This window comes from Microcebus murinus, chromosome 12 (genome assembly GCF_040939455.1).
Source record: "Microcebus murinus isolate Inina chromosome 12, M.murinus_Inina_mat1.0, whole genome shotgun sequence".
NCBI classification, from domain to species: Eukaryota; Metazoa; Chordata; class Mammalia; order Primates; family Cheirogaleidae; genus Microcebus; species Microcebus murinus.
The window spans coordinates 76,828,965-76,854,726 of NC_134115.1; the positions used below are offsets into that span (position 1 = coordinate 76,828,965).

At 40.3% G+C, this 25,762-nt stretch overlaps 1 protein-coding gene and 1 pseudogene across 3 annotated transcripts in view; one reads left to right on the plus strand and one right to left on the minus strand.

The window, feature by feature from the left end:
• The window catches only part of ASTN2 (astrotactin 2), an 852,746-nt gene that overhangs the window by 155,790 nt on the left and 671,194 nt on the right, over positions 1-25,762 (minus strand). For all 3 annotated transcript variants that reach the window (XM_012768786.3, XM_012768785.2, XM_012768780.2), the window contains 2 exons: positions 5,075-5,208; positions 3,318-3,466 (listed from right to left, as the gene is read on the minus strand). In XM_012768786.3, coding sequence (XP_012624240.1) covers positions 3,318-3,466; positions 5,075-5,208 — 283 coding nt within the window. The remainder of the gene's footprint in view (positions 1-3,317; positions 3,467-5,074; positions 5,209-25,762) is intronic.
• Positions 17,081-17,572, plus strand: LOC142874308 (large ribosomal subunit protein uL23 pseudogene; annotated as a pseudogene).

Consider the following 25,762-nt stretch of genomic DNA (forward strand, 5'->3'; position numbering starts at 1 on the left):
AAATAAATTTCAGAAAACTGAAAACAAGGGAATATTTCACAATTCATCTTGTGAGACTAGAATGATCCTGACTGCAAAACAAACAAAGGCATCATAAGAAAACTACAGATCAAAATGCCTCATTAACATAGATGCAAAAATCCTGAACAAAATTTAAACACATAAAATCCAAGAATATATAAAAAAGACAGTGTGTCATGACCATGTGGGATTCACCTCAGGAATGCAGGTTGTTTTATAATTTGAAAATTTGTCAATGTAATTTACCCTATTAATAAACTTAAGAATGATAAACTGCACAATCATTTCAATAAACACAGAAAACTCAATATTCATTCCTAATTAAAACAAAACAAAGACCTCTCACCAAACTCTGAATAGAAGATACCATCTTCAACCTAACAAAGGATACCTACAAAAAAAAAAAAAAATAGAGGAGCATAATGGAAAAAGACTAAATGCTTTTTGGCCTAAGAGTAGGATAAAAGGTAAAGATGTCTGCTCTTATCATGGGAATTCCTAGCCAGAGCAATTAGAGAAGAAAAACAAATAAATAAATAATAGTCATCCAATTGGAGAGAGAGACGTAAAATTGTCTCTGTTTGCAGATGACACTATCATGCACATAGAAAACACACACACACTACATTTTTTTAATACACTCATGAATTGATGTGATTCCACATCTTTGTAATTATGAATTGTGCTGCAATAAACATTTCAGTGCAGGTGTCTTTTTGATAAAATGACTTCTTTTCCTTCGGATAGATACCCAGTAGTGGGATTGTTCTTAAGCAAAAAGAACAAATCTGAAGGCATCACATTACCAGACTTCAAATTATATTACAAGGTTATAGTAACCAAAACAGAATGGCACTGATATAAAAGTACACAGATCAATGGAACAGAATATAAAACCCAGATATAAAACCATTCTACCTACAAGCAATTGATCTTCGACAAAGCAGACAACAACATACACTGGGAAAAGGAAGCCCTATTCAATAGATGGTGCTGGGAAAACTGGATAGCCACATGCAGAAGAAAGAAACAGGATCCCTATCTCTTACCATATACAAAAATTAATTCAAGATGGATAAAGGACTTAAATGTAAGGCATGAAGCCATAACAAATCCAGAAGAAAATGTAGGGAAAACTCTTCTAGACATTAGCCGAGGCAAAGAATTGATGACTAAGACCCCAAAGGCAAATATAGCAACAATAAAAATAAATAAATAGGGCTAGATGATCTCTTAAGATCTTTCTAACCCTAAAACTGTACACTGATATTACAATAGGTACTTCAAGGGAATGGATGGAGTATCCCAAAGTAATGATAGAAAAAATGAGTGCCCTACGTTTAGAAGAGAGGGAGAGGACTTTGTGCTGACAAGGTCAAGAAACCTTTGTGGAAAATGCAACACTTGAGTTTCGATATAGATACTGCATGGTATACAAGGACAAGCCCTGTACTGGGAATCAGACAGACCTGGTTATAAAGCCTGGCTCTGCCACATACGTTTGTGGGACTTGAGGAAAGTCTCATACCTCTCAGCGGATTTACTCACTTTTTCTGTAAGACGAGGTTGATAATCTTTCTTACCTTGCGTATTTTTTGTTGTTGTTGTTCTAATTCTGAGAAGAATGGCCTGCTATGGAGATGTGAAGCATTATTGTTAAAGTGTAGACCCACCATTGGAGGACTTCCGTTTTCCCCGGTAATCTGTGTGGTGTACAAACTCTGCTATTTAAAATAGCTCTCCACCAAAACAGAGACATCCAAAAGAGCACACACTCACTCATTCACAGATAGTAGCAAATCTCACCCACATAAAAATAAAGTGTAACCAGATGAACATAAACACACATACACATAAACTTGCACACACACATACACACACACAGTGCTGCACATGTATGCATCACACACAAAGTCAAAAGACTGTAAGGATTAACAAAGTTCAAGAGACGAGGCAAAGCGAGCTGCCCAGTTACTGTGCTATGACTGGCCCCTCTGAGAAAGTGATGCCCACTCCAGCCTGCCCCACCCCCTTCAGCCAACAGCGTCAAACAAGCCACATGAATCCCAGCATCCCAGGTATTAGCCAACTGGGCTTCTCATTGCATCCAGGGTCTGGACCTCTCTCTGTCTGACTTAACATTCTTAGCCTCATTTTACTCTTTTCTTCACAATTTCAGAGGAAGCATAGCAAAAATAGCCCAAAGAGGGGAGTAATAAATGGAGGAGAAAGACAGGGTGAAGAGAAGGAGACAATAAAAGAAAAGGAAACAATAAGGGTCCTTTCATTCATTCATTCATTCATTCATTTTTCATTTATTCAACAAATATATGAATGAATGGTAGGTATTGGGAAATAAGCTATGATTAAGACACAAACATCATCTTTCCTCCTTGCGTTTATAATGTAATTAGGCAAAATAACCAAATAATTATTATTATACTTCTTTAAATTCTTCAATAATCTAGTCTTGGTTTAGGACTTAAAATTGTGAATTTGAAGGCTTATCACTAGCTGGATAATCTTGGATTAGTCTCAATTTCTTTATCTGTGAAATGGGCGCAATGAACAATAACCCTCCTAAAGTTGTGAGGATTCGAAAACATGCTGAACAAAGTACTTAGTTCAGTGCCTTCTACAGAAAGTAGATGCACAGTTGATATTTTCTGACTGAAAAAAAAATTACTGAATGGAAGTCCCAATGCAGAGCAGAGAATGTAAGCCCCCAGGCCAGAATACAGGCGAATGCTTAGCTTCTTGGCAGTGTAAGAGATTTAGAAGAACTCAGAGATAACATTCTGAATTACAACCAAAGGTAGCCCTCCTATAAGCCACCTTTCTCAAATGTTCCAGTAAGCTCAAATCATTTCCAATGCTCTCTTTCCCTGCATTGGTTAAGGAAGGCTATCTCAGTGCATCTCACTAGCAAGGCAATCGTCTGACCTTCCTCATCTCAGTACCAGAGATAATATATTTATGAACCAAGGCTTTAAACATGAGGCCTTCCCAAATAGAGAAAGGTCAAATCTTCTTCAGAATCAAGTAACCGTATGATGGATGATTTTGAAGGTCCCATTCAGAGAATCAGAAACTACCACTTGCTATCTTTCCTTCCTCAAAGTCAAACAAAAAAGTGCATAAGGATGAGCACCAAAAAAAAAAAAAAAATCACTAAACAATGAAACTTCCCAATGTTTTCCTAAGCCAGATGACACCATGCCTCCAAAGACATTAGAAAATCCCAGTTTCCCTCCTGTGTTATACTATCTCAAGAAAACGGGAAGTCATGTACCTACCTGTGTACAGGTCAGTGTCTGTGTATTCATCCACCTTTTTATGCTGCAGAATATAGTCGGAGACCTTGGTCCCAATAGCTGGCTGAACGTCTACCCACTCCAAGGAGACCACGGTACTGGAGGGTTCCACTGTTGGGGACAGCCGCAGTCTACAGAGGGCGAAAGGGAAAATTGCCTGTTTGCCAGCCAGCACTAGCCGGGACCCAAAAGAGTCTGCATGTGTCAAGATGAAGCACAGGTTTTAGCCTGGGTTTGAATCCTGATTCTACCCACCACCAACTCGCAGGGCCTTAAGTAAGTTATTTGGCCTCTTGTGGCCTCAGTTCGCTCATCCATAAAATGGGGATACAAAGAGTCACCTTTCAAGATCAATGTATAATTCAGTAAATTAACCCATGCACGCAATATGTGCTCGATGGAAGCTGATTAGTTTTCCAATTATTTAAAGTAAATTTTCAGTGATGCTTCATGTTTATTAAATGGGCAATCCCTTCAAATGCAGGATCTTTCAATCTTTTCGCCATTCTCTTCATTACCCCCAATGTATCAGTAAACTGTTTAATATCCTTACGTCAATACTCTCTCGAAAGGAGTAAAAAATCCTGGAATAAATCCTTATGTAAAGCAAGAAAAAAAAAAAAAAACCAGAATGATTGAAGGCTAGAACTAGAATAGTCCTTAGAGATTATGAAGTTTAATCCCCTCATTTCACAAACTGGGGAAAGACCCAGAAAAGGGAAATGGCTTGCACACAGTCACACAGCAGGTCAGGTGAGGCCAGGGTCATGATGGTGATGTGGCTTATCCCCATCGCAGATTCCTTCTTCCTTTCCACTCCACACACCATCCCTTTGAGGACCACCTTGCAGTGTGATTCTTCTCTCCCTACAGAGCTGTATCATGGGACTCTGTTTTCAATATTGGCCCTTGCTCAACCCCTCTCATGCTCCTCACGTCCCTTCTTCCGTTTAATCGCACTCTTTGGCTTTCCTTTACTTCCCCGAATGGGGAATTTCCAGTGCCGGGGCCTTCACATATGCTGTTCCTCCTGCCTGGAATATCATCCTTGCCACTTTTTGCCTGGCTGACTCCTACCATAACCCATTGTCTCTTCAGAGAGGTTTCCCTCACTATTCCCCCACTTCCCAACTAAAATAGCTCCCCATTATTCTCCCTATTAGCTCCTATTTGGTTTTCTTTCATATTTTTCTTAATTAAAATTCTAAACTGCATCTTATTTTCTTGTTTTTGCTTTGGCGTCTATCTCCCCCACTAGACTTTCAGTTTCCTAAGTGCGTGGGAACCGTGCCTGTCTTGTTCATTGACTTATTTCCCAGTGCCTGACTCATAGCAGGTGTTCAAATTATTTGTCAGATAAATGGATAAAATGAAGTTCCTTACAAGAGGTTGTATATTTTCTTTATCTCTCAGTGGCCCCAGTGCCCAGCGTAGTACCTGACAAAGCAGCAGACCATTGTCCAGTAAACCTTTGCTGAATGGATTAGTGAAAGAAGGGATGATGGACTGAGTGGCATCATTTAAAATAGCACACACTTATATATCAGCACACAACCCTGAGCCATGTTTTTGTTCTGCCAAAACTCCCTTCTTGCCTAAAAAAGGAATAGGCCCCAGGGACTTCAGGGATCTGGTCAGGCACCTTGGGGACAGAAGCAAGTCGAGGCCTGTGCTGGCAAGACAGGAGTGTGAGTTCATGAAAAGGGGTGGCCAAAGGAAAGGGGGCCATACATACGTACACAGGCTGGGGAAGAGGGCTGCAGCTGGGGAGCCCACTGGCATCAAAGGCGCTGAGGTCACACCTGCACCAGTCATCGATCACATCCCCTTTCCCCGAGCACCAGTAGGAACTCATCAGGGCACTCTTGAAGGCCTGGAATAAAGGGGGACAGAAAAGACAATGATGACAATGGTAGTAGAGAGAGGTTGAGAGTAAATGTGCTGATGGCCGTGACGTTAGCCAACCCAGGCTTTACAGCAGCCCTGCTAAGCACAGGACACCATCTGTTGCCTAGATCCCTAGCACTTCACCACCAGGTTCTCCCATCCTGAGCCATTCCCTACCCAGCAGCCAGAATTATCATTGAGGAACAACAGTGACAGCATCCATTGAGAACTTCCCCTGGGCCTGGTACTCTCATATTAATATATTACATTTAATCTTCACAACAACCCTACATAATAGATGGCATGACTATGATTATGATTATCATTTCCCATTTTACAAATTAGGAAACTAAGGCATCCAGAAAGTAAGTGATTTGCCTGAGGTTCGCAGCTAGTAAGCAAGACAGCTAAGATCCAATCCAAGGCAGTCTGACTCCAGAGGCTGCCCTCTCAAACACCCTGCTGCTGCACAGCCTCTGGAGGAGACCGACCATCTCACTGCTCTGCTTAACAACCTTCAGAGGTGTCCCACAATTCTCAGGATAAAGTCTAATTTCCTTGATCGAGCTCCTGACCTCCCTCCCAGGCTCGTGTCTCGCCACTCTTCTGAAACTTCTTTGCATAGTGTCATCCATTTTCACGCAACCACTAACATTTTCAAAAGGTGAATTCCAAGGGTGAATTCTTGTTTATGTAAAGTGTGCTCTGAATTAGGAGAGAGCAAACTGTTTCCGTAAAGGGCCAGATAGTAAATAGTTTCAGCTCTGCAACCAGGGGGTCTCTGCCATAATTACCTAATGCTGCCTTTGTAGTAGAAAATGCTACAAAGTGGCATAGAGAATACTTTAAATGAATGGATATGGCTGTGTTCCTATAAAACTTTATTCACAAAGACAAGTAGCAGGCCAGATTGGGAGCCATACTTTGTTGACTATTGGTCTAAAGGACAATATTTTATTTAATTGCAATGTGCTTTGTTGTCCTTTTTATTTTTTCTTAAACACATTCTGTCCTCTGCCTGCAATATTTCCCTCCTTGCACTCCAATTCGCTCTTTTGGTCTCGAAGGAAACACTTCTTTCTCTGGGAATCCCACCCTGACTTTCTCAAGCCTGAAATCATGCCCTTCTCCTGGACACTGTAACACACTAGACAATACCCACTATCACACTGCCTTGCCTGCCTCACCCAACAGAAGCTGATCCTGGCAAGGGCAAGTGCTAGGCCTTATTCACATGGGTACTCTTACGAGACCTGGCACAGTTACTCAGGCAATATTCGGCGAATAAATGAATGGACACTGAAAAGGTGATCATTAATATTTGATAGTAAAGAGAACTTGGAAGCCACTTCTTCCATTCAGTTCTGGACAGGACTCAAGTTTTACCTTGTACTACCTTCCCCTCCCTCAGGCTCATGTGTGGAAGATACCTTCAATGTGTGCTTGATGCTGACACTGACATTTCAAGGCATCAAGGATTCTGAATGTATGACAGCTCTCTTTCTCCCTCTCTCTTTTTTTTTTTTCCTTGAGACAGAGTCTCACTCTGTTGCCCAGGCTAGAGTGCCATGGAGTCAGCCTAACTCATAGCAACCTCAAACTCCTGGGCTCAAGCAATCCTCCTGCCTTAGGCTCCTGAGTAGCTAGGACTACAGGCATGCGCCACCATGCCCAGCTAATTTTTTCTATGTATTTTTAGTTGTCCAGTTAATTTCTTTCTATTTTTTAGTAGAGACGGGGTCTCACTCTTGCTCAGGCTGGTCTCAAACTCCTGACCTTGAGTGATTCTCCTGCCTCAGCCTCCCAGAGTGCTAGGATTATAGGCATGAGCTGCTGCGCCTGGCCTGACAGCTCTCTTTAAAATTGACGCTGCCAGAGAATATTGATCTCTTACTCCTTTTCCAGGTGTGTGCCTTGCCAGTTCTGTGTGCTTTCTGTATTTCTTTTTCTTTGCTTTTATATTTTTTCACTTTCTGTGTGCTTTTTAAATGAATGTTGCACATTGCCTAAAACCAACAACACTTAATTATTCAGATGCCACTTTTTCTATCCTGCATTGTTCAAAAGACTCAAGTACAGCATGTTTGTATAAAGTGGGTCTGGGGGCTCCATCCTTACCAACCCAGAACGCGGATCTAGAAGGAGAAGGTGTCTATCAAGAATGTTATTGTGTAAGTCTCCATCACATTTCTCCCAGAGGCTTCCACAAAAAGATACCAATTATTCCCGTCATAAGTTCTTTTCCACATCCTCTCCTAAGAATGAGCAAATTATCTAATTTCTCCCGAGTTAAGGGCAGTGACCCAAAGAAATAAGAAAAATTATAATAAAAGCTAATATTCACGAAACACTCAATTGTATAGTGCAAGGTGCTTTAAATGCATGTAAAAAATGTAATCCTCACAAAAGTCCTGAGATACAGATATTATGATCCTCATTTTACAGATGAGAAAAGTAGGAATCAGAGCAGTGGAGCCATTTCCCCACGATCACACAGCAAATGAATGGTAGAAGCAGAATCCTGAATTTCTGTGACTCTCTAATGTAGGCCTTTTCTGTTCAACCACGCAGAGCAATGAGACTAACACCAAGTAAGGGTGCCAGATTCAGTAAATAAAAATACAGATGCCCAGTTAGATTTAAATTTCAGACGATATATATATACATATATATATATATATATTTTTAGTGTAAGCATATTCCATGAAATATTCGCATATAAAGTGTCTGGACCGGGGTCTGGCACACAGTAAGAGCACTGTTCCTACTAGGTGCCAGAACCTACGCTGAGAACAAATGTCCCTTCTCTAACTAGCACCAGAGGGAAGCACACTCATGAGGACAGAAACCAGATGGGATGGCATGAGGTCATGCTGACTGTCAGTCCTTTTCTCCCTCCCTTTGCAGGTTCCCCCTTCGTGAAATTAACGTGCACAACTGCTCATGGCGTAAGATTCTGTAACATCTCCAGCCAGCACTAAGGGCTTAATTACCATAATGGGGAAATCCAGGGCCATGGGCGAAAGTGACACAGATGGGAAGATTGCGTTGGACTTCAGCAATGGGAAGAGAGAGAACATCCTGTTTTGTGTGTGTGTGTGTGTGTGTGTGTGTGTGTGTGTTTCTGTTTGTGTGCATATGTGTGCGTGTACATGTGTGTGTGTGGTTTTTGTAATCAATTGGAACTTGAGCTTGTGGAAAACAAAACAGGAAATCTCTCAGGACTTTGTGAGTTTCACCATCCAGGCAGTTCTCGGGAAGAAATCCTGCCTTATAAGTCTCCGCATCCACTGGCTGTTTCCCAAAATCCTGAGAAACAGAATGGGGACTGGTGCAATGGCCAGGCAAGCCCTGGATAGAGCACAAACACACTGTGATAAAAGGCTGAGATCAAACAGGGAGCCCTGGCAAGGCGGCAGAAGCCAGCACTGTGTCAGCGCAGGATCACTCTTTCCTTACGTCTCCAGTCTTGCGACACTCCATCCAGAGTCCAATTAGACCCCAGGGGAGGAGAATCATAGAATGTTCCAGCTTCACAGAACTCAGTAAACCATCTAAGCTAATCTGTTTTACAAATACAGTGGCCCAGAGAGGCTAGCTGGCTGCACTAAAGTGATAGAGCAACTTCATAATGAAACTAACTACTACTCTATTTCTCCCTCTAATGCTCAAAATTACCCTTTGAGATGGGTGTCCTCCCCCCCATTCAGAAAAGCATGGAGGAGAAGGGAGGGACTTGAACCGAAGTCCATTTGAGTCCTGGCACCCTTGACCTCACTAGGTCACAAAGGAACAATAAATGCCAAGATTTCATCCAAAATATCCTGTTCAGCTGCTCTCCTTGGGTCATGTGCTTATGTGTGCCTGCATGTGCTGTTTGTGTGTGTATGTGTGTGTGTTTTCAGAGAAAATGAACTTTACACTGGAGGCATTGTTGACTCCTGGCTTTTGAGTAAGTGGAGGGTTCTAAGAAATCCTGTATTTAACACAAGGGCTACATTTGCATGGCCATTGGTTTTCATAACAAAGAAGGTTTGCGTTTCCACAACTTGTAAATGCTTCCAACTTCTGGCTAATTAGCTAGCAAACCAAGCTGGGCAGCAGGGGAAAACAACCACAAAAAACGTTAAGCAATCAAAATAAACCAGGATTTATTTCTGACTCTATTGTTACTTTCCTAGCTGAACTTACAGGAGTGATTCCTCCTTCTAAACCTCGATTTCCCCATCTGCAGAACGAGGGGGCAGAAGACATATATTTGAAGGTTTAATTAAGTTCAATAAACATTCACTGAACTTCCTACTCCGTACCGTGTGCTGTCTAAAAACTAAGAAAAGGGATGAACAAAACCCAGTCACTAACTTCAAAGGATTCATGGTTTAATGGTAAAGACAAACACAAACAATCACAATTACTATGGTTCAAATGCTATGCAGTAATACACACAGGAGGCTGCGGGAATACAAAAGGAAGGGGCCCTTCCAGCTCTAAAAATTGTGACACTGTCTTAGGAATCTTAAATTCTAAGTAAACACCCTAAGTAAACATACCAAGATATATAAAAACATCGACATAGAAGTCACTAAGCCCATGAATTAAATTCCATACTCTAAGTTTCTAATGACAGCATTTTTTGCACTAAAAAATTAGTCTCATGTGCTGACACCAAGTCAGTTATGTTTGATACTAAGATGTTTCTGGTTTGTACAACTCCAAAAAGATGCTCTGAAGTCCTCAACCAAAGCCTGAGGGATTTTATCTCCACAGTACTAGTAAGCTTGGTTATGTGGTTAACCAACCCATAGCAAATAAAAAGGGGAAAAGATAACATCACAGCGAATTCCACTCTCTCAATTAGACCCCTTCAAAAGTTTCAACACCTTCCGAAACCTTCTAAAGCCTTCACTAATTAACCTGACTTTCCAAGTCCTTTGTTCTTTGGCTTGTGGCTCTTCTCCCATCCTGCCCCACTGCTCCCACTCTGTGACCCTGCACACCCTTCCTTCTTATGGTGGTACACTATTTCACACGCACAAGCCTTTTATCATGCTGTGCCTTTGGTCTGAAATGCCCTTTCCTCCCTTCTTCCTCCTTGCTGAACTCCAGGAAATGTTCCCTGCCCACCAGGATCCTGCCATACTTTGAGAGATTTTGTCTCTCCCTCCTCTCTTTCATGTTTGTACATTTCCCATTTCCTTGCAATTTGCTCATTTAGGTGTTCTTCTTGCCTATCAGACTGTGAACTCCTCAAGATCATATATCTGATCCGTCTCTCCGTCTCCAGCTCTAAGAAAAAAAGAGTGAGCACATAGTAGGGTCCCAAAAATATGTTTTAAATTCCATATATACGGAATAGGATGCTCTGCCAGGGGATTAAACTTGTACACTTTCTATTGTTGTGCTCTTCCAGCAAAAGACATGACAGAAATGCAAGTGATCGTCATAAAATGACTAAATAACCTTGAAGCCAATGAAAAGGTGTTGGGGTAGGCTGTGGAGGTAGCGTCCCTTTTGGAGACAATTGGCATTACTGCTTGGAGGAAAATGGATTGATAGCATTTTTGCTGGCAGGAAATCAAATAGACTGTTTCTAGAGCAGTTTTAGGTTCCCAGCAAAACTGAGCAGAGAGTAGAGAAAGTTCCCATATACCCTCCACCCACATACGCACGTAGCTTCCCTGACTGTCAACATCCCCACAAGAGTGATGCATCTGTTATAATCGATAAACCTGCATTGATACATCATTATCTGCAGAGAGGAGGTCACACAGTTGATAAGCATACCATTGATAGCTTTTGAGGAAAGAGTGGGGTGGGATGAAGAGCATAGACATTTACTAAGCACCTCCTTATTCTATGCCTGGTGCTACAGCATCTAACTGTCAGCTCTTACTATCCTCCCAACAACTTGCAGAGTACCAGCTCTTACTGTCCTCAGTAATTCTTACAGATGAGCAAGTGAAAGGTCAGAGAAAATGCCTAATGTCAGATAGAACACAGTAGGGCAGAGAGTCCACTTTGGTCTCTTAACTTCAATTTCAAGCTTTGCCCCTTGACTTCCTTCAACCTAACTCTTCGTTTAAGCCTCGGATTCCCCAGTACAGTGAAGAAATACTAACTGGCAAGGACCCATTTCCTATATAAAGAATTGTGCCGCTCAATCTATGGCTCTATAAATCACAAAAATGACACCTCATTTCCCCTGTCAGGTTAAGCTTCACTTTTCGAGCCATTCTCCTCTGAATGATGAGAGCCAAACAGAACAGCTCCTTAATCTGGGTGACAGGAAGAAGATATTTAGAGCCCACCAACCACCCCTCTTGCCATGCTTAGCTCTACTAATGAAAAAATATTAGAGAAATAAATATACAACCCACTGAGATGCTTCTGCACATGGCTTTGTCAGCTGTCTGTTTCCCAAGACGTACAGAGACAAGATGATAGGGTTATGTGATAGTCAGGCAGGGAGCAATTTTTCTTGTCAGTTAGTCCCATATTTCAACTTCCATCCATTTCAAGTAGAGGATGAAGTACTAGGTTTTAATACATTAAAAATAACAGTGAGCATTTTTTGAATGGTTCTATATGCCAAACATGGTGCTTAGTGTTTGACATACAGGGAGTCATTTAATTGCATAGCGACACCACAAACTGGGTACTCCTATTGTTCCCATCATATAGAGGATGAGACTGAGGCCCTAGGAAGTTGCTATTTCTTTCCTAAGTCACATAACTAGCATTTAGCAGAACAAAATTCAAACCCGTGTTTCTCAACTTCCAAAGCCTAAATGTTTAACCACTATGAGCTAATTTAAATAGCCTGTATGTTAGGTTGCATTGTGTCCATGCAATCTTTGAAAAAGTTGAAATTTAAAAAAAAAAAATACAGGAATGTACCTTCATTTTATACTGAAGGCTGTGTCTCAGTGAATTCTATGGATAAGATACCAAAAGCACAGGCAACAAAAGCAAAAATAGAAAAATGGGATTATATCAAACTAAAAATCTGCACAGCAAAGGAAACAGTCAACAGTGAATGACAATCTATAGAATGGGAGAAAATATTTCCAAACTATGCATCTGACAAATGGTTTATATCCAGAATATATGAGGAACTCGAACAACTCAATAGCAAAAAAAAAAATCCTCCCTAACAATCCAATTAATTAATGGGCAAAAGACCCAAATAGATATTACTTAAAAGAAGACATAAAAATGGCCAACAGGTATATTAAAAAACATTTAACCTCATTAATCATTAGGTGAATATAAACCAAAATTATAATGAGATACCACCTCACCCCAATTAATGGTTATTATCAAAAAGACAAAAAATAACAAATGTTGGCATAGATATGTAGAAAGGGGAACTATTATGCACTGTTGGTGGGAATGTAAATTAGTACAGCCATTATGGAAAAAGCATGGGAATTCTTCAAAAAATTAAAAATAAAATTACCTTATAATCCAACAATCCCACTACTGAGCATATATGCAAAGGAAATAAAATCAGCATGTCAAAGAGATACCACACTCCAATGTTTATTGCAGCACTATTTACAATAGTCAAGATATAGAATCAACGTAAGTGTCCATCAACAGATAAACAGGTAAAAATAGTGGTACAAACATCATTGCATAATGACATCTCAGTCAATGACAACCACATATATGATAGTGGTTCCATAAGGTTATAATACTGTATTTTTACAGTACTTTTTTATGTTTAGATATATTTTGATACACAATACTTACCATTGTATTCAGTTGCCTACAGTATTCAGTACAATAACATGCTGTACAGATTTGTAGCCCAGGAGCAATAGGCTATATACCATATAGCCTAAGCATGTAGTAGGCTATAACACCTAGGGTTGTATTGTACACTTTATGATGTTTGTACAATAACAAAATCGCCTAACGACACATTTCTCAAAATGTATCCCCACCATTAAGTAACTCATGACTGTATATATACACAATGCTATTGTGTATATATACACTATTCAGTCATAGAAAGAATTAAATTCTATCATCTGCAGCAACATGGATGGATGTGGAGGGCATAATATTAAGTGAAATAAGCCAACAACACACAGATAAATACCACATGAAGTCACTCATATGTGGAATCTAAAGAAGTTGATGTCATAAAAGTAGAGTGTGTGCATTTACCAGAGGCTGGTGAGGGGAGGAGGGAAAGGGATAAGGAGAGATTGGTCAATGGGTATAAAGTTACAGTTAGAGATTGTAGATGGAATAAATTCTAGTGTTCTACTGCACAGTAGGGTGATTATGGTTAACAATATTTTGCTGTCTATTTCAAAATAGCTAGGAGAGAGGGATTTTAATGTTCTCACCACAAAGAAATGATAAATGTGTAAGATAATAGATATGCTAGATATCCTAATTTGATTTTCACATAATGTAAACATGTATTGAAACACCATACCATAACCCATAAATATGAATATATGAATATATATAATTATTATGTGTCAATTAAAAACAAAATTTTAGAAAAAGGAAAAAAATAAATTGCTCTACATAGGACTTTTAGAGCCATTAATATGCTAATTGTTATTGGGAAGTCATGAGAAGGTAATGTATAAAATGCACCATTTCCCAAACACATGTGTATATGGAACTCTCTTTTTTTCCCCCCACATGCACTATTATAAAAAAAATAAATAAATGTTTGTTGCATGAACAAATATTGTATGATCAGTGGTAAAATCTGAAGAAGAAGACTGGGAGCTGTTTGGATGTCTAATCTATGTGATCCTAGCGGACCTGCTCAGTCAACAGAGCAATAGATTGAGCTTATGTTGTTCTAAACTACCTCCAAACTATTTGTCCTTTCGCTGAGCTGATAGCAATTGTGAATGTGATGAACAGCAGACCAATTATGAGCAACAGGAAACATCAGTTATAACTCCAGGGAGAAGACATAGCCATATCAGTAGCCTCATCCATCTACTCATGAGTCATCTTTCTGAGGCATCTTGCCCTGTGACCTTAAACTGCCAAGGGCTTCTCAGTCTTATATAAATCCAAGTTCTTCAGAGGACTGCTCCTCCTCTCAGTCTGTCTCCTACAAGGCGTTGCTCCTGGCCTGCTCAGTCATGGAAAGGGAAACCTGGATGGAACCCATACACTCATCTAAGGGAAGGCCTTTACCCAAGGATCCCAGCCCCACCTAACAGACAAGACCTGTCTTCTGAGCCTTTTGTCTTTTGATAGTAGCTCCTCCCCTGCGGTGAGAACATCTGGAGATGAGAGGCGAGTGGGAAGATTTCAAGTGAAGGATTTGTCCAAGATTATGGAGTTTACATCCCTAAATGCTAGCTTAAGTTAATGGCAAGTTCCTGAGTAAAGAACTACACAATTTCCCTTGTGATTTCATTTTTCCAGTACGCCCACTTTCCCTTAGGAGGCATCTGAGGGAGGAAGCCTCTCCTGCTGGTGGGGCTTCCATGGGACTATGAGTGGGGGCAGGAAAAGAAAGGTCAGTGGACAGGAGGGGACATGCTCAGTCTAGCTAAACCCATGCTGAGTCTTTGAAAAGGAAGCTTGGAAATTTGGCTGAGTAAGTTACGAAAGGGTAGATTCTTATCAGGTTCATTGTAGCCATATTGCTATCATGGTGAATGGGATTCTGAGAAGTCAAGATCATTTAATCGGAAAAGGATGTTACACATACTAGAGGGACAGCAGAACATAAAGGTTAAAAAATTATGGTCATTGGAACGAGACTCCTGGGTTCAAATCCAGTGCTGTCACTAATCAAGCTGATGGAAGTGCCTTCAACTCTCTATGCTTCGCTTTCTGTACATCTATTATAAAATGGGATGCATTATTAATACCTACCTCAATGAGGAATGTTATAAGGATCATTTATAAAGCCACATTTATACAATTAAGTTCAATAATGAAGTCGTTAGACATGCTTATTTACAGACAAAAGAGATTCTAGATTCTAGGCACAACTATACTCACTTAGAATTATATATTTTTTTCTTTCAAATATTATCTATTTGAAAGAAAATATGTCACCAGAACCAACCATCAGAGATATTATCTTCACCTTTGGGGAATTATGAATTTTCTTGTGTGTGTGAACTGATTGTCCTTTTGATTTTTAAATCAGTGGATCTCTGAGGGTAAGGCAATTACTATTTATTATATACCTACTATGTGCTGGATGCTTTAATCAGAAGCAAGAGAACAAGACAGGAAGAGGAAAAGAAAGAAAAGGAAATAGAAGATGAAGAAGAAAAATGAAGAGGAAAGAAGCAATAATATTGATCAGGTATTTAATCATGTTAGGCATTGCTAAGTGCTTTACATGCATAATCTTATTTAATCTAACAATAACTCTATGAGTTAAATATTATTATCATTCCCATTGAGATTATGAGTAATTAAATTATATCTCCAAAGTATGTGGAAAAATGAGAACTTAAACTCAGGCCTGATTTGTGTACCTCCTTTTCTTCACATCCATCATGTTATACAATATCCAGATCCATCCTATAAAAAAGATAATATTATTATTCTCAGTTAGGAAAATGGGGTTCAAGTAGGCTAAGTCACATGTACAATAACATCCAACAAGTAAGCACAAAATCTGGAATTCAAACCTAGATCTGGTTGACTCTAAAACCTAGGTCCTCTCTATGACATCTCACTGAAACCCCTAAAATTTCAAAATCTCACTGATAAGTCTGTTTACCTTAAAGGTAATTAATGCCCTCCTGAGTATATAAAAATAAGTAAATAAACTTGTCTAATTTATATTTACATACCTATATACAGGTGAATAGCAGGCCAATTATGAACAATATATAGGAAATATCCATACCTATATTTTGTCCACCTCCATTCAAAATGGGTATCTGCACATTTGAGAAACAACAACCAGGGAAGCACTTTAGACAGATGGAAAAAGCTTCACCAACATGTACTACCCCATCCCCAAGCAGCTACCATGCATCCACTTCATTGTGTTCCCTGTGACTTTTTGAAGGGAAGCGATAATTTTTGAAAAAGATTCAGGTTGGAGCAAGCTGAAGTTTAAGGAGCCAAGCCCAAGCTCTTTTAACAGTGGATGTATGCTCTCTAAAGAATGGGTTAAGTAGAGGGTTTTGGATTGAGCCCACGGAGGGCCTTTGTTGAGTTTTGAGACAAGAACTTCGATTAGTTGGTAGAGCAGAACCCAGCTTCTAAGGGGCTGAGAAGTGACTAGGAGGTGAGAATGGAGAAAGAAGTTTTACCATCAAAGAAAGATAAAGAAGGAAAGACAGTGACAGGAGGGACTCTGGAATCCAAGAAAGTTATTTCATGATAGAATAGGCTTGCCCAGGCCAACGTGTAGTGGAAGGAACCAGTGATAATGGAGCCTCTGTTACTTCACATGCTGAGACCACAGGCTATGGGACCAGAGAAGCATGCCTTTAGATGATAGTTCCATAACCATATCACATAACTATATCACATATCACATATCACACATCACATATCACATAACCATATCACACCAGCGGTGTGATGCTGCTAAGAGATTTCTCCTTCTGAGCTTCAGTCTCCTTTAGCCACTCAAAAGTTATGTTTTGACTACCTACTATGTGCATGACACTAAAGATAGAAGCTACTGTGACCCAAATTTAAAAGTCTGGAAGCAAGAGACTTTGTTTTTATCCTTAGCTCGGCGGCAACTGAAACAGTCTCTGTGTTTTCTAACTTCCTTCTTCACAAATTGTATATCATACGTTAAGACGCACTTAGACAAACCAGAGTTCTTTCAGAAGCCGACAATCGGGATGGCTGGGATAAGACTGAGTCTGGCTTTTCACAGGATGGCGCCGAAGTTGAAGAAGGAAGCTCCTGTCCCTCCCAAAGCTGAAGCCAAAGCAAAGGCTTTGAAGACCAAGGAGGCGGTGCTAAAAGACATCCACAGCCACAAAAAAAGAAGATCCATACATCAGCCACCTTCCCGCAGCCAAAGACACTGTGGCTCCGGAGGCAGCCCAAATATCCCCGGAAGAGATGCTCCCAGGAGAAACAAGCTTGACCACTACACCATCATCAAGTTCCCCCTGACCACTGAGTCTGCCAAGAAGAAGACAGAAGACAACAACACATGTGTGTTCATTGTGGATGTCAAAGGCAACAAGCACCAGATCAAACAGGCTGTGAAGAAGCTTTATGACATTGACGTGGCCAAGGTCAACACCTTGATCAGGCCCGATGGAGAGAGGAAGGCATATGTTCGACTGGCTCCTGATTACGATGCTTTAGAGATGTTGCCGACAAAATTAGGATTATCTAAAGTGAGTCCATCTGGCTAATTCTAAATATATATATGTATATATATATCTTTTCACCTTAAAAAAAAAAAAAGACTGAGTCTGTCCTGGTTTAAATGATAATGTTTCCTCCAAAATTCATGTTGAAACATACAAGAGGTATGGCCTTGGGGAGGTAAGTCAATCTTGAGGCCTCAACCCTTACGAATAGGATTAGCATGCTTATAAAATGGCTCAAAGTTAAAAGAGGTGCTCTCTGGCCCTTTTGTCCCTTCTGCCATGTAGGAACAGTCTTCCTCACCTCTGAAGGACTCAGCAACAAGGCACCCACTTGGGAGCAATGAGCAGCCTTCACCAGACTGGTCCTGCCGGCACCTTGATCTTGGACTTCCCAGCTTCCAGCAGCATGAGAAAATACATTTCTCTTCTTTATAAATTACTCAGTCTCAGATGTTTTGTTATAGCATCACAAACAAGCAAAGACAGAGACTAAATCAAAGCTCAGACTCATGTGATGAAAAACTGTTGAAGGAGCTGGGGATTATGTCTAGGAGATAGGAAAATATCAAGTGAGACCTAAAATATTTTCCAATACCTGAAAGACTGTCACTTAGAACTAGAGAGAGGACTAACTTTTACTGAGTTTCTTCCATGTACCAAGTATTGTTGCTAAGCACCTTATATGAACTGTCTCAGTTAACTTGCAAAAATAATTTATACTGTAAGGTAGACATTGTTAATCTCATTTTATGGGTGAGAAAACAAAAGCTCACAAATTTAAGTAACATGCCCAAAGGCACACAGATTTTTTGTGGTAAAACTCATATTTGAACCCTCGACTCTCTTATTCTAAAAAACATAGGTTCTGTCTATTAAGTCAAGAGCTAAGACTTGCTCAGTAGAGTGTTGACAGATGCAACTAGAAACCATGAGGACAAGAAACATGTAGGAAAATATTTTACTCAATATAAAGAAGGATGTTTTAGTAGTGACTAAACAGGCTGCTTTTAGGGGGACTCACTGAGCAAGCCGTTCCTGGGAGTGTTCAAACACAAGCTCTTACAGGATACAGCAGAAAAAATGTAAGCAGTAGATAAAAGAGTTGGCCTAGATGCCTACTCAAATCCTTCTACTCCTTTCTTCTTCATAGGCACTGTTGCGATTGTAAAACAAAATAACAAAATAGAGAGAGAAAGAGAAGGAGGAGCAAGAGGACGAATATAAATACAGAAAAGTGTGATAAGCAAGAGCTTATCTTTTCTCAGCATTTATCATGCATCAGACACAGGGTTAAGCACGCCAATACTCACCTTATTTCACACGGTAACCTCAGACATTAGGAATTATCAGTAACCTCACATCACATCTGAGAGAATTAAGGCTCAGAGTTCCTTGCCAAAAATCATATACAAGAAACAGAACAAGCAGGTCTTGACGAGAGATTTGACTGGCATCAGAGACAAACTCTTGACTATTAGAGTAGAAAGCTCAAGTTCTTCTATGGGATCACCTTGGTCCACAGGTCTGCTGATGCTGGTTGTGGTGTACTGCCACAAAATCAAGCCCGGGTAAGCCTTTTCTAGAACTACCTATGCCGTTATATGACATATAGGGCCAGACGAGCGTGTTAAATGACACCTTGGGGATGCAATCAGCAAAATCAAAGCTATGAGGAGCCCTACTAAACACAAAAATCCGGTTTTATCAATAAAATATCCAAGGGATAAAAAAGAAAGAAGTAGATTAAAAGAGACTCACTAATCAACCACAACATTTGGATCTTATTTAGATCCTGTTTTGGACAAACTGGTACTAAAGCATTAGGATAATCAACCTGGTAAACATGAACAATAACTAGATATTTGATGATATAGAGGAATTATTATTAATGTATGAAGCCTGGTAATGGTATTGAGGCTATATTTTGAGCTTTTATCTTTAAGAGATATGGACTTCGACACTGACACATAAAATTATCGAATGCTTGAGATGTGTTTCAACATCACCAGGGCACCAGAGAAGCAGATGAGAGAGCAGGTGACACAGGCTTGGCATAAATTGATCATTATTGAAACTAGAAGGTGATAGGTACATGGAGGTTCATTATGATATTCCCTTTACCTTCATATATGCTGGACTTTTCTAAACGAAATTGATTTTGGGGTGGGTAGCAGATTCTAGGATTTAACAGTGCTCCCCAAAATGGGATAATTTGGAGATGAAGTGAAAAATGAAAAAAAAAAAAAAAAGAAAATACATGGTCCAAAAAGAAACCACATTCCTCATGGTCTTTTCCTCCTCCCAGAACAGGACTTTATGGCCTAGAACCCTTCTGCTCAGAGATGTGAGGCAGGATATGACTCTGTTGTGCAGTGCACAAACTGACCATCTGTTTAATGGTACAAACTCATGCTGCTTTCAACTACATGTGCCTGGTGAAATGCGAGGCACATCTGGAATGACTTTTTTTTCTTCTTCTTCTTAGATTAGAGAGAAATCGAAAGAGAGAGAGAGAGAGTTGGATTGTTTGAGAATTCTCTCCAGGCTCTGAGCATCACTGCTGACTGAAGTTGCCTAATGACCCAAGAAGAGCCCCCTGTGAAGAGGGCTGAGCTCCAGCGGTGATGGGACCGGCAGCTTGCTCTGTTCCTGGAAGCCCAGCACTGCCCTGGCTGGGGCAGGCTTTGATGGCACCCTCAGATAAATGACGATGGCATGATGAATGAGTGGACGTGGCACAGCTGGAAAAGGGATTCCAGCCTTGGCTCTGACATTTGCTATCCCTGTGGGGCTTCAGGTGATGGTTGCCTTCCACACTATGAGCCTCAGTTTCCTTACCTATAAAACGAAGATAAACAGTACTACCTTCACAGCCCTATTGAGGGGATTATAGGAGCCTGTGTTTGTGACAGCACCGTGTAAACATAACAACGCAAGTTGATGGCATTTTTCACTCACTCATTCATTCATTCATTCATTCTCATTTAAATATATTTATTGAATTCCTACTATGCATCAGGCACTGTACTAGCAGTTGTTGATATAATGCCAACTAAAAGTTGCTATAGTTCCTGGTTTAATGATGTTTACCCCCTGTTGTATAGGAAAATATTTTGACTCAATATATCCTTGCTGGATGCTCTCTCAGGGAGGGAAATCGGATGCTTAGGGGTCACTGAGTAACCTGTTTGAAAACTGGGAATGTTCAAATGTAGGCTCCACAACCTCTTGCGAGGTGTTGTAGGAAGGAATCAGAAATAGACTAGAGTTTGACTAGATGCCTATGTAATCTCTTCCATTCCTGAGTTTATCTGCTCTTTCTTTCTCACAAGCACTGCTGTGATCATAAAATAAAATAATAAAATGTAAAGGAGGAGGAGAAACAGACATTAATCAAATAATTTCAAAATAACATAATTAGGAACTATGATAACTGCTATGGAAGAAAGAGGAAGAGGCCCAAGAGAATAAGTGAACAAATAAACAAACAGGAGGATCTTATCAAATCTAGAATCTTAGCAGTCTGATGAATAACAGTTCACTCAGTGGAAAGAAAGAAGGAAAGGGGTGAAATATATTCCAAGTACAGGGAACAGCATGCACAGAGAGTCTCTTTGACAGGACTAAACATAGTGTTTGCAAAAGCTAGAAGAAAATCACTATGGCTGGAGCACAGACAACAAGGGAAGTAGAAGCACAAGATGAGTTTTAAGGAACTGGAAAGATCCAGCCCAAGCAGCCCCTTGTAGGCCATGGTAAGAACCTTAGTCTTTATCCTAAGAGCACCTGGAAGCCAGTAAATGGTTTTAATCAGGAAAGCGATATGAGCAAGTTTTAGTTTTGAAAATATCACTCTGGCTGCAAAGAAGAGACTGGATTAAAAGGGGCAAGGGATGTTACTAGCCAGTTAGGAGGCTACTCCAATAGCACAGGTGAGACTTGGATCAGGCTGGCTAGAAGTGAATATATTTGAGAAATTCCTAAGAGGATGAATCTACAGGATTTGTTAATGGGTTGTATTTTGGGAGGAATAGTACAGGTAGAAGAGAAAGAGAAGTAACAAGGAAGCCTCCTTGGTTTCAAGATCTTAAGAACTAAGATAGAAAACACTGCCAGAAAGGAAGGCAAAGCCATTCATAATAAATGTAGTAGAGTGGTCTGTCAGGGTTACAAACGAGAAGTTACCATATTTCCATTGGATGGTGGGAGCCAAGCCTGGAAGGAATGGGGGTGAATCAATGTAGACAGAAGACATAGTCTACTTTTTAAAAAAAAAAATCCTGGCCATTAATAAATGAAGAGACAGTAGCTAGAAAAGGTAATTGAATGCAGTAACAGTGTCTTTAGTACACATTAGACTTCTGGTTATTATACTTTACTTAAAAAGTTTAAGGGCAGTAGCTAGCTAATAGAGAGGCTAGAAAAGTGAGAAAAAGCTCAGGTACTCAGGTTAAACCCTGGCTCTACCAGTTCCTATTTGTTGGACCTTGGGAAAAGTGATTTAACTTCATGCCTCAGTGTTCACATTGGGGGAAAACATAATAATAGTACCCACCATGTGGCATTGATGAGAGGGCTCAGTGCGCCAAGTACCTAAAGTGCTTTAGCTAAGCTCCTGGCACCAGAGAAGTGCTCAGTAAATGCTTGTTATTATTAAAAGTACAAGGGAAAGCCTTTGTGCCATTCTATTTTTTATTATATTTAATAACTGAATTCAATGTCCCATGAAAAAACAAATGCTCTACTCTCTGACATGCAAAAATGTTTGCATTTGCTAAGACTGTATGACTTGTATATCTTATTGAATCTGCTAGTCTTCTGGTCCCATGAAAGAGCTATGTTTTCCAGTTTTGCAAGTTGGCAAGCCAAGTATTAAGTTCCTCTTTTGTAATTGACCATGAGTGTGTTGAGTAATATGCGGATTATTTCCCCCTCTTCTCTTTGATCTTCCCTGTTGCCAAGGATTGCCTGACAGTCTGATTGCTGGCCAGTTTACCTCCTTCTCAGAATGCACTGAGATGGAGAGGAAGTGGCCCCACAATAGCAGAGAAGATTTAAGCTAGATTATAAGACGTACTTGACTTTCTTAATCCCTAAACAAGGAATTCCCTGAAGGAATTTCAGAACGAGAAAGACGTATGAACCAGGGTTTTGGGTAGTGGTTCTCAAGCTCAGTGTGCATTAGAATCATCTGGGGAGGCTGAGAAAACAAAAAAGACTGTGAGCTCCACACCCCAGAGAAACAGAATCAGAAGGGGGAGGCCAGGAAGCTGCATTTTAAGCAAACACTTCCCCCCTCCTCACCCTAAGTGATCCTGATCCACTTTGAGATACTCTGAGATCCAGATCACCATACTCACTAGGTACTCTTGATTTCTCTTATTGTGCTCTACTTTTTTCTACACTTTTTAGTGTACTGTATTATTGACTATGCTGATTGCTTATTTTATGTCTCTCACATTACAGCAGAAATCAAGTTTCTAGACACTGGGGATATATGCATGCTTTGCTCTTTGATGTATTTCAAATGCCCAGAACAGTGCCTGACCCATAGGAAGCCCTTAGTTTATGCTTGTGAAATTATTTGGATAGAATTCCCACTCTCTTCAGCCATCTCATACACGCTCTTCTCCCATAGGCCTTCCAACTAAATAATCTTCTTATTTTAGTGTTCTACAACATTGGAGTCAAGAACATTTAGAAAATTTGCAGGTGCCATGGACCTGTTGTTCTCCAAGGGGAAAAACATACAAATAATATATTATTCTGCATAATATTTTGGGGAGACAGGGATTCAAAGACCCTTTAAAGTCAAGGATCTGCAAACCCCAAACCTTTGCCATAAAAATCAACCCTGGTCCCTGCAATTCACCTTTCAATGTTACTGTAGTTTTTACCCTAAAACTCATATCTAGTTATATCTCTTGCTTGACCCAAAATCTTGAAGGGCTTCCTATGATTTACACAGTACCTAAACCACGCAACAATGGCATTCAGAGTTGCCCACAACTCAGCCTTCTGCATATCACTTTTCCAGTTTTATCTCTACCACATCTTTCAGACCTGTTGCAAGCATGTGATTAAACATAAAAACTTTGGACCCAGATACCCTGGGTTTGAATTCTTACCCCACAGCCCACTAGCTGTGTGATCTTAGATAAATTATTTACCTTTCTAAAGCCTCAGGTTTTGGTATTTGGTTTTTACATTTGTGAAATGAGCATAATAGTGCATACTTCAATATGTTGTAGGGGCATAAGAGCGTAAGAGAACATATACTAACTAATACACACGAAGCATCTTTTTGAAATGCCAGGCACATAGTTGGCACTGAATAATTGTTAGGTTTTAGTCTTCTATTCGATATTCTTGGTACATAGGATTTGACATACCTTCTTTTCCAATATCTTTTAGTCTAGACCAAGCCTTGGCAAACTTTGTCTGTAAAGGACTAGAGAGTAAATGTTTTGGGCTTTGTTGCACCATACTGTTTTCTGTGGCTATTACAAAACTCTGCATGGTAGCAGGAAAGCAGCCATAGATGATACACAACTGAATGGGTGGGCTGTGTTTCACAGACTTTATTTATAAAAACAGGCAGCAGGCTGGATGTGGCCCATAGGCCACAGTTTTCCAACTGTGGTCTAAACTAGCTTTGAAATCTTACAGACCTGGGTTCAAGCTTCTCTGGGTCTCCATCTCCTCATCTGTTAAACAGGGATAATACTACTACTTCCCTCATAAGCTGTTGGATTATTAAATGTGATAAAGCATGGAAAGCCCCTAGCACAGTGCTTGACACACAGGCATACATCTTGTAGATACCATGATCTTCATCAACAATAAACTTGCTTCAAGCAGTTCTACTACCTGCCTATATCTTTATCCACCTTTCCTTCCCCAGGAATTTTTTTCCAGATTCTCCTTCTGTTTCCCCCCCCCCTTCTCTCTCTTCTAACATTGTTGTCATATCTATTACAGTATTTGAAAATAAATCATGCATTAATGCACATGTGTAAGCAATTATAGTTGCCTATTATGTCCGCGTCCACTAGATTGTGAGCTCCCTAACGGCGCAGCCTGTGCTTACACCCATCTACAGCACATGTCCTAAATGTGAGGTGGTGACGGTGACATAGCACAGTGACGCTGACGTTGGTAGTGACAGTGGTGGTGTCGCGTAGTCCTGGTGGTGATGGTGGTGATGGTGGTGGTGGTAATAACTGGGGAGAGGGGACAGACCTGGCTGTTAATTTCCTTTCAAAGACTAGTCATTTGGAATTCTCTCCTCAGTTTGAGCCAAAAAGTAGAAATGAGGCAAACAAGTCTTTCTGGCAGAGAGAAAGGATCTGCTGGAAGGTCAGACAACCACAACAAGACCAAAATTACACATGACTCTCCGAGGGCAGCATGAGACAAAAATGCTCACAGGGTTGGAAGTCCGGAAATCTGAGGCTTGTAAAGAACCATGCGGATGAACGGAGTATTTTACAGCCTTCAAAATACTAAGAAACAGTCTCAGTATTTCCACAGGAGACCTCTACGGGGAAACTTACCACCATCCATTTCAGAGATGAGGAAACTGAGTCTCAGAGAAGTAAAAAGTGTTTCTGTGGGTAGAAGCCATTCCTACTTCAAACCTAGCCTTGGCTGTCTGACCTGGAGAAAGCGACCCCTCACTTATAGGCCTCAGTTTCACTATTTTTTAAATGAGCAGGATAGGATTTTAACATCCTCTGCTCATAAATGCTATGCCGTTTGGAGGGAGCACAAGATATGTCTATCTTTCTCCTCTCAATACTAAATTTAAGGAGGGACACTGACATTGTCTCTGGCTGGGAAATAAATTGCAGGTCATAGGACACCTTTTCCAATCTCAAAATATTTGCTTTATATTCTGGGTAGAAGTTTTATATCTGACCTTACTATAGCACCAAAGGAGACCTTAATAAAGTTGGCCTGCATTTCTCATCATACAGATAAAGAAACAGAGACTTAGACAGTAGAAGCATGCCCAGTGCCATGTAATAATCAAGGACAGAGCCTAGTTCAGATTCCTGGTGTCCCAATTCTCTAGTCTTCCCAAAGAAAACCCCCATCCCTGAAATGAATAGGAATGGGGACTAGATTTGGCCTGCTTTATAAATGAGTAAAAGTGAGGTCACACAGACAGCACATGGCAGAGATGGGAGTCCCATCTAGCTCTGTCTGGCTCTTCACCATGACACTCCT